Below are 10285 nucleotides of genomic sequence, written 5' to 3'. Positions count from 1 at the left end.
CCTAATGTAAATACTAAACAAGTCACTTATAAATAACACAAAAATGTTAGCACAATAAAATGATTTAGATGTAAACAAAATCATTCAGTGTAAGCGAAAGGCTCAAAGTCAAAATTGTTCACAGTGATGGTGATAGAAACCAGACATCCACCTCTAAAAGCTCCCGCACAAATTAATTTCACCAAATGGTTACGAATTCACTGCCTGACATCTGCCACTTTGGTGTACAATAGTTTTAAGAATATTCTGGCCTTAAAATCAATTCAAGATGGAGAGATACATGCACAGCGTTGGGAAGCAAAAAAGTGCCCAAAGAAAACGTTTCAGATTTTCAACTATTTTACAATCATCAACATCCCATACAAGAACTCCATAGACACATCTAGGTTCACTGATTGGTCTGAATATTAAAATAAACTGCTTTATTTGTGTTGTGGACATGGTGGCCCTTAGACCCTCTACAGCCACTGCACACCAAATCACTCTCAATAAATGCTTACATTTCAATATTTGAATTATGCACAGAAATCTGTTGAATTCATCTTTAATATCAGCCGATATGAACATAGAATGTGAAGTCTGATAAGATTGATAGGTATCACAATGACAATATGAGGACCATTAGCCCAAGCACAGACAGAGCTATATGGCTGCTGACTGTGCCCCCTTGTGGAGCATATGTATCCTATGAAACATGAGTTTCATGAGGTGCTTCAGGCAGTCAAGAAAGTAAACCTTAAAAGAAAATTCATTTGTTCAATCACACTTTAAATGTCTTACCTTCACTTAAGTCGCTGAATCTTCCATTTAAAACACAGACACACACACACACACAGAGAGACAGAGAGAGAGAGAGAGAGAGAGAGAGACCCATGTCAATGATAGGTAGCATATTTCCTTTTTCTGAAGTTAGATGAGATGTAACAGACCAAATTGCAATATTAATGATGTTTAAATAAATTACAGCATTTATTATTTTAATCTTTTACATATAGTTCACTATTATATCTAATTAAAAGGGACAAATTGTGCTGAGTCCACAGCTGGTCAGTATTCTAGAAACACTGATCACACACAATATGCTCAGAAAAGCACATTGTGACATCAACTAAAGTTAGCACTCACATTTTCACTAGCCTGTACATTTTGGCTCGATTGAGGTTTGGTGTATTCGTGTGACTGCCCAGCTCAAAAAGTCGATCGGCTAGAGCGCTGTAGTCAAACTGCAACAGGAGAATAAAACCATGCATTAATTTATGTTTACAGAAGCCTATCAAAACAGCCAAACAAACGTTAAACCGTCTTCATTTTCCCTTACATTTGCTCATTCAGCTCCACCCACCTGCAAAACAGGTCCAATGTCATCATCACTCAGCTTTTCCTTAGGATCTATATTATCCAAATCCAGAAGTTCATCTTCACTGCCCTCACTCTCCTCTGCATCTGAGACATCTGTAGAGCATTTGATATGCATAATTTCTCATTTGGAGCTCACTGAAACAAACAAAATTATGTCCAATTCCCAAGACTCAAATCACATGTGTACATGATGCAAAGTGTAAACTGAACATAAATGTAATTCATTATGTACTAAGGATGTTCCTACTTGTCACTTAATAGAACTGACATGCCACCCGAAGCATGAATGTAACTGAATTTAACACAGTGGGAAAACACCTGTGCGTTCTCCCCATCCCCCGTCCCCCAGAATATAGTACATATAAGTCCATGAGTAACAAGTGTGCACTAGAATATGGAAAAAAATGTCATTTAAGAGTGTTCACTGTAGAGGATAATCTTTTTTCACTTAGAAAATCAACTAAACTGGGATGTTTTATCCTAAAACTATCAAAAAAAAATAATAATCACTGAAGAATATTGACATAAGTGGTAGTTAAATCATCAGGGAAATAAATAAAATGTGATCACAATAAGATAAACATGCTATAAAATGGTATTAATATTAGTAAATTAGCACATCTTATCAAGTTGTGTGGTTTTATTTAAAAAAAAAAAAAAAAAAAAAAAAAAAGGATCAGTACTGTATCAATATCAGCTGATACTAAGCACTCAAGTACTCCGATTGGACTAGGTGAAAAACTGGATTGGGATGCATTTATATTATGTAATTTTGCTGATGTAATGTATATTTTTGGTCAATTTAAAACTAAATAAGCAAACTTCAGATACCAATCCCTTTCAGAATCAACTATATCTGGAACTAAAAAAAAAATTGTAATTATGATTTTTCATAAACCATCCCTTTATCAGGACTTTAGACTGTGTCAATGTCTCTTTTTGATTTGATCAGACACTGCTTTATGTGATTTTTAATTGAACACTCAAAGCTCAATAGTAACAGAAGAAATTAATTATCACCTGTCTAAAGAAGACTGAAAGGCCATCAATATGACCAACTCTACAAATAGTCCTTATTAATGTTGCTGTTATTACTATTACTAAATCAGTTTTCCATGACATTTTCCCTTTAAAGCCAACTTATCACGCCTTGACCTACCATCGACTTTTTTCCCTTTAGCTTTCTTGAACACACTGCTATTTGGTTCATCTTCTACACTTTCCTCTTCATCCTCAGAAGCCTGGCCAGAGTCTGTATCTTCTCCACAATTCAACTCCTTTATCAGGTCCTCCACAGCATAGGAAGCATGGTCCACAATGGTGGAGAAGATGTTTTTGGAGATGGAAGTCAAGACTGAGCGACTAAAAGTGGGAAAACAGACAGAAAGGTGAGCAGGTTTCATCTCAGAAACACAGTTAGCCTCTAAATTAACCTATCTGAGACACTTACTCTTTGGTTTTGGCCATGGTCTTGCAGAAAGGGCCAATGAAAGTCAAGTTCTGTTCTGCTGTTAGCTGAAGGAGAAAGAAAGCACATGCCCAGTAAATCTACTCACATCCACCAAAAAAAAAAAAAAAAAAAAAAAGTTCACCAAAACATCAAAATGTACACAATATTCTGCATTTAGCTTGAATGTCATCAATCAAGAAATGTCTGACGTCTGAAGTTTGCTGAACTGCTCCTGGACCTGCTGAAACAGTGCGTTCCCATCAATCAACTTAAAGAGAAATTTTTATTGCCTTTTTCTACCATACTATCTTTTACATGAGGGATGAAATTCTACTTTATATTGGTTTGCTGCTGTAAGTAGCACTTACCTGTTAGCACCCTGGCTGTGTTTTTGTAGAGCTGCAATTGTCCATTTTATCAGCTGCACTTAGTAGTTCTATAGTTACAGACTATAGTCCATCTGTTTCTCTGCATATTTTGTTAGCCCCCTTTTACCCTGTTCTTCAGTGGTCAAGACCCCCATGGACCCTCACAGAGCAGGCACTACTTGGGCGGTGGATCATTCTCAGCACTACAGAATATCATACATTATCGTTCTGATGGCTAATCAACTACATCTGGTGTAAGAGGACAACTACATGTTGGATATTTACAAAGGTCCGTCAGGTAAAGCAGTCTGACTGTTCTTGCTACAGATTGACGTTAAGACAAAAACAAACTGCATAACATCAGCTTACCTCTGCAGCACCAACCCAAGCTAATTCGGTCATGTACAGCTCGAGGACATGAAACATCAGGCCATCTGGAACATGTCCAGTGCTTTGTAAAAGCTGCACTGTAAACACCTCTAAAAACCGATTTACCAGACTGTACAGAAGACAGAATAAGTGAGAAAAACAAAACAATTAAAAACAAAAATCAATCCTGTTACAGCCTATTTGTAAGAGCCAAAGACATTAATTCTGGAGCTGCACAATATATCATTAGGCTTATTCAGATTGGATTACCTCAACCCAGGAAGGGCTTGTTAATTAGGGCATTAGCCAGATCAGGTGTGAGGGCAAACCCTAAAATGTGCAGGTGGTCCTTCAGGACCAGAGTTGGGAACCACTACCATTGACCAAGTAAATAAGTGAAAGACTCTTTTAACGCATCCATTGTTTCACAATTTATGATGTTTTTAAATACGTATGCACTCTAGGGGTATGCATAAAATAGTATGACTATTTTATTGTTATCATAAATTATTTTATAATAAGCTTTATCAAAGATTTTGGAAAAGGCTGTGGCAAAACAATTTGCATAGAAATCACATACATGAACAATTTCAGTCTGGATTTAAGTCTCATCATAGCATAGAACAATAAACAGTTACTCTTAAAAGAACTGTGTGCATTTCTTTGCTGAGCTGAACAACTGTGCGTCCTATGCGGTCTAAAGCTGTTCGTTCATCTGAGGAAGATGGGTTCCACCTTTGAGTCTTGGTTACTTTCAAGGTCTTAGAGCTTTTCTATGCCACTGTCACTACTAGCTTGCTCATGGGGGCAGATTTCTGTAAAGCTGCTTTGTATTGATGCCTGTTGTAAAAAGTGCTATATGAATAAACTGACATTAATTGAGTTAGGCCTGCTCAATTGGATTTAGTCCAGCACCATTTGTTAAACATTGTAAATAAGTCAATGTAAATATACACATATTTTTATTATTACTACAGTATTTTTATGTACAGGTTATTTTGTCTGTTTTATCTTATTAAATTTCAGAAAAACTAAACATATGAAATGTATAAACTACATATATGAAACACTACATACGATATGTGCATTTACAAAGCAAACCCCCCCCCCCTAACTGATCACACGGTGTATAGTGATGTCTTCAAGTATCATATTTTTTTGCCATATTTGCAAAAATATTTTTTGCCTAACAAACATGCCAAGAGACTAAATACTGACATGGCCAACCTGGATGTAAATACTATCAAATAGCTCATGTTAAATAAAAGATCAACCCAGGAGCCCACACCAATGCAGTCCTGTCTAAATCAGGCTCATGGTAATAGCCGTCATAATACTGACCTTTACTATCCCACTACTATTACTATTTACTGTCTATACAGACCAATTCACAAAAAGAAACTAAAACTAAATCCTTCCAGTCAAAACAACACAGGCTGATTTCTAACCATGTCACAATGTTTACTCACCAATATGATCTTAACTTATTGCAGTCAGAGCCCTAATTTATATTACTGTAAACATTACCTGGTGTCCCATGCTCTCCTCTTGAGAACTTCAAAGGCCTTTCTGAACACAAAACGGACCAGCTTTTTGGGAAATAGAAGAGGAAAATGTACAATTACACTAGGAAAATATACACTGCAAATCATTTTCAATACTGAAAGAAGCATTAGACTGAAAGAAGTTCACTCAATTGTCCATGTACCTTTTCGCAACACATTTGCACGTTGCTAGCTTTTTAAAACACTTAAAAAAAAAAAAAAAAAAAAAAAAAAAAAAAGTCAGCACATTCTGGAGTGAAAATCCAAAAAAAAAAAATCCCAGTAAAACTGACCCAGAAACTTACTTGCATGACAACTACTATAATTACTGTGAGGGTTCAAGTGAACAAAATCAAATACACTACCAGGAAATATGGTGACACCTAGATTAAAACAGTCAATCTTTTTTCCAGTTTAGCACACAGACTTTTGCAAGTAACCACAATGCAAATGTTATTTTGTATTATTCGAGAGAGAAACAGTAAAAACCAACTATGAATGTGCACATGAAAAAGTGACGTGAAATGGCCAGGAAAGTGAAACGTTGTGTAATACTCTTAATATGACCGTTAAATTCTCAATTTCTGAAAAAGCAAAAAGTTGTAGTGTAGTGTATTTTTATACATTTCAGAACTAAAGGAGTTGTTATTCATTCAATCTGAGGTTGTCACATCTTGATTACCAGGCTTTCATGGCCAGTATGAGGTTGTGCATCCTGATAAAACACTTTTGTTTCATGAGTGAAATATGAGCAGCGAAAGAACCGCATATGCCCCAGAATGAGTGAGAATTTTAGGACCGACCTGGTAGAACTTATCCATGCGAAGTCTATCAATGCCATTCCACTCCCTCTTCAGAGTCTGAAGAAAGGTTTCAAAGTACAGCAGCTCTGGAAAAAAGTTGATGGTTGATGAATCGTATCAGCTACCACAGGGGGAAAACTACAAAAATGACAGCAATACCACTATTTATTTGGAGTAGCTTCTAACATGAGAACAGAAATTGGATGTTAGTATCTGTGCCTTTCCTATACCATCAGTTCAGACAACGGCACACTACACGATTTTAATCTACATCTTTCAGTTGCAGATAACACACAGTTTAGCAACAAGCTCTGCAACAAACCATTGTGCACACCCATGACAGCTGCTCATATGGTGTGAAAGGCTTGAAGAGCTGCTGTCTGATATTATCAAGCATGTATGAAATTCTCTGCAAATCATGATTTAATCTTTTCTCACACTCTCATTGGCTACAGCTCCTATTGCTTATTGCATAGGTGCTCATGCTACAAGACTAATCAAACTAAAACAGACATGCTTTGTCTGATTTCATAAAGTTCAGAATGCAGCAGTCATCTACACAACGCAAGAAAGTTAGCCCATTCAATCTCACTAGTTACACTGTTAAAAATAAAGGTACTGTGCTGGTATGTTTTTCGTTCATCAAAGTACAAGGTATCAAGGTAAAAATAACCACTGCATCCCTCTCTACCTTCAGAGAAAGTCTGATATAAATTTCCATATGGATGTGTACCAAAGACAGAAAGAGATACCTACGGTGGTCAGCTGTGTGGAAGCAATGGATCAGGCCAGATATTCTTTGTGAAAGTTCCTCCTGAGATCAAACATACAAATTATTACCGTATTATTACCTCATTTATAATCAACCCAAAATCAAGATCGACTTTTTTAATAGAGGTGGGCAATACGGCAAAAAAATGTAATATGATGCTTCAGCAAGTTTTTGCGATACAAAATTTACAATGTTATTTTTTTCTGATATGATGAGAGAACAAAGTAGTACCACATTTTTTAAAAATGCAAATAAAACCTAAGAAAACAGTTATTTGTTTTCAAATTTTTATATACTGAGCTGCTTAAATCCAATTACACAGGACTAATTTGCTTTATTTTTTTGTGAAATATGCAGTTGGGAATATATATATATATATATATATATATATATACACACACACACACACACACACACACACACACATATATATATATATATATATATATATTTATTTATATATATATATATATATATATATATATATATATATATATATATATATATATATATATATATATTTTTTTTTTTTTTTTTTTTTTTTTTTTTTTTTTTTTATAAATACCATACCCAAAACATACTCATAAAAGCATATGCAGACAGATATTGTAGAGGAGGGTGTCACACAAGTACAGAAAGAAAGTTAGCTATGATTTACAATTCACAATTATTTTATTATTAATCAATATAAAGAGGTTGTAAAGCTGTTTAGTAAGGTGTACACTAAAAAGATGTGCCTAAATGTAGTTTGATGGTCATGAGGAAAAAAAACCAAAAAACAAAAACAAATTCTTGACCTTATTTTCCATGTGGTGGTAACAGGAACCAGCAGTTGCCATGTGTAGGTGTGCATGTATGTACAATCCCAATTCCAATGAAGTTGGGACGTTGTGTAAAACATTAACAAAAATGCTGCTGGCTTCTCTGGGCCCGAGCTTATCTGAGATGGACTGACGCAAAGTGGAAAAGTGTCCTGTGGTCTGACGAGTCCACATTTCAAATTGTTTTTGGAAATCATGGACGTCGTGTCCTCCGGGCCAAAGAGGAAAAGGACTGTCCAGATTGTTACCAGCGCCAAGTTCAAAAGCCAGCATCTCTGATGGTATGGGGGTGTGTTGGTGCCCATGGCAGGGATAATTTGCACATCTGTGAAGGCACCATTAATGCTGAAAGGTACATACAGGTTTTGGAGCAACATATGCTGCCATCCAAGCAATGTCTTTTTCAGGGACGTCCCTGCTTATTTCAGCAAGACAATGCCAAACCACATTCTGCACGTGTTACAATAGTGTGGCTTCATAGTAAAAGAGTGCAGGTACTAGACTGGCCTGCCTCCAGACACTAGAAAATCAGAAACGGTCAACTTTTTTTCAGGACTATTTTGCCTCACAATGCCCTGTATGTATTCCTCTACCATGAACGGATTTTGAGTCCAAAATCTTCTCAAAATGATCATATAAAACAACATCTCAGTCATAATTTTCACTCAGGCAGAATTTTAAAGGTGGACATTGATTCAGATCAGCACCACTGTAAACAAGCCTGACTCTAGAATGGAGCATTTCAAGCCAAACCAATCGAAATGAATTTTTATCTTAAGTGTTTAATTATGCGAAAAAAACGTAGCTATTAACTTACCTGCAGAAGTGGTTTGTCTTGCATCCACAAGCAGTAGAAAAGTCCTTTCCATATTTTCATTAAATCTTCACATGTGAAACCACCTTAGAGTGAAAAATAACCAAACAGAGTTATTAACTAAAAAGAGGCGCGGACAAGTTAAATTAACTTGGTTACTGCAGCTACACACTCAAAACGGTGGGTCTTCATGGGATCTTTAAGGGAGGAAATGAGTTCTATACAGAAACATTTCCACCCTTAAGTTGTTCTTTGCACGGTGAAATGGTTTTTCAGGATTGTTTGTAGAATGTAGCTTAGTGCATTATGTCCTGCATAGCACCTTCCTAAAATGGTTCTATAGAGCAATAAAACCATTCTTCTATTGCTTTAAGCTTGACATCGTAACAAAAGTAATGCGCTTTTAGGTGCCAAATGAAAACTAAAAGCTTTCTTAAAGGTTCTATATAGAACTTATGGTTCTTATCGAACTATTGCCTTTACTCTAGAACCCATGAAAAACATTTTTAAAGGCGTAGGTTAGCTTGCTGACTTTGCTTGTATTATCCACAAACATAGTAAATATTAGCTTAGAGTCTACAGACTAAAAACAAATGATGCATTACTGTTTTAAGGTGGATAGACTGTGTGCTATCGCGTTAGCACGAAACTAACCCCGCACGTGTCATGAGGCTGAAGTCAGCTTCTTATTAGAATTTTCCTGTTCTACTTTAAATGGCGAAGCTACTACACCCTGGCGCTTGTGTAACTTCTGTGACTAGCATTTAAGGTGGAACGGGAAAATTCTTATAAGAAGCTCGCAAATAGGAGACCAACTTCAGCCTCGTCCACGTTTCCCACTGTAGTTAACACTAGCACTGTTAGCACAGTCGGCTAATCTTACCTCCTTCTTTCTGAGAACGCAAATTAATGTACTTCCTTAGAGTCTTTAAGGCTTTAGTCCTAACAGACTTCTCGTTGGCGGCGAGTCGCTGAGCAAGCGCAGTTTCTGGCCCCTGAGTTACTGTTCTTGCTGCTGCCATGTTTCTATTTCTGCTCTTCTCCAGTGAATCTTCGTCCACAAACTCGCTCCTCGTGCTTCTTCCGCGCAGCTCGATGACGCATTGGTCTCTGGCTTTCACCATGTTTCATCGCTAGATGGCGAAATTACATCAGAGAAGCGATTTTTCTACTCTGGCCGCCTCCCCCGCGTGAGGGAGTCCTCAATGAAGGAAGTAAATAGCGCTCAATGGCTAAAAACGACACGTTAAAATAGTTTCTAATCACTCGCCTAGAACGTTTCTTTCATTTTAGAAACTCGAATGATGTATTTCACTGAAAAACAAACAAACAAACAAATCTCACCTAAAAGGAAATATTTCATTTTTTCTACAGCAAACAGGTTTTGGGCAGCAGGAGGGGGGCAATTACTGCTAGAGACTGCTGATTGATTGGCTCATTGGCTGTTCGCGCTCAATGACGTCATGGACCTACACGAGGTGCCGTTTTAAACTCCTATAACTCGAGTTTAAAAATCTTTTAAAATATAACAGCGGTGTTAAAATGTTTTATGCTGTTCAATGTTCAGGGAATTAATGTATTTCTACATTAAAATGTTTAAGCATTTATAAACTATGGTTTTGCTCAAATGCCCCATATCAAACCATTTATTTTGGACTCCCTCGCGTTTGAGAAAACCGGAAGACATTGCAGAGCCGGTGTTACGGTCAGTTCAGTTCCCCCTGTTCCCCTCTTACGGTCAGTTCAGTTCCCGCTGTACCCCTCATACGGTTAGTTCAGTTCCTCTTGTCCCCCTCTTACAGTCAGTTCAGATCCCCCTGTTCCCCTCTTACGATCATTTCAGTTTCTGCTGTTCCCCTCTTACGGTCAGTTCAGATCCCCCTGTTCCCCGCTTACGATCAGTTCAGTTCCCGCTGTACCCCTCTTACGGTCAGTTCAGTTCCTCTTGTTCCCCTCTTATGGTCAGTTCAGTTCCCCCTGTTCCC

General features: G+C 37.1%; 1 protein-coding gene across 3 annotated transcripts in view; it reads right to left on the bottom strand.

The window, feature by feature from the left end:
* Window positions 1-9470, bottom strand: part of LOC108432634 (ribosomal RNA processing protein 1 homolog B-like) — a 24439-nt gene extending 14969 nt beyond the window's left edge. For 2 of the 3 annotated variants that reach the window (XM_017706620.2, XM_037539444.1), the window contains exons 1-11: window positions 9184-9470; window positions 8304-8386; window positions 6650-6707; window positions 5894-5979; window positions 5074-5135; window positions 3547-3676; window positions 2810-2874; window positions 2519-2721; window positions 1343-1452; window positions 1126-1223; window positions 781-800 (exon numbers count right to left, since the gene is read on the bottom strand). In XM_017706620.2, coding sequence (XP_017562109.2) covers window positions 781-800; window positions 1126-1223; window positions 1343-1452; window positions 2519-2721; window positions 2810-2874; window positions 3547-3676; window positions 5074-5135; window positions 5894-5979; window positions 6650-6707; window positions 8304-8386; window positions 9184-9424 — 1156 coding nt within the window. In that variant the 5' untranslated portion in view covers window positions 9425-9470. The remainder of the gene's footprint in view (window positions 1-780; window positions 801-1125; window positions 1224-1342; window positions 1453-2518; window positions 2722-2809; window positions 2875-3546; window positions 3677-5073; window positions 5136-5893; window positions 5980-6649; window positions 6708-8303; window positions 8387-9183) is intronic. The other variant, XM_017706619.2, reaches the window with a different exon arrangement.
* Window positions 9471-10285: the final 815 nt, after the last annotated feature.

This window comes from Pygocentrus nattereri, chromosome 6 (genome assembly GCF_015220715.1).
Source record: "Pygocentrus nattereri isolate fPygNat1 chromosome 6, fPygNat1.pri, whole genome shotgun sequence".
NCBI classification, from domain to species: domain Eukaryota; kingdom Metazoa; phylum Chordata; class Actinopteri; order Characiformes; family Serrasalmidae; genus Pygocentrus; species Pygocentrus nattereri.
Note: the sequence above shows the minus strand (reverse complement) of the source record. Positions and strands in the feature narration are given on the sequence as shown.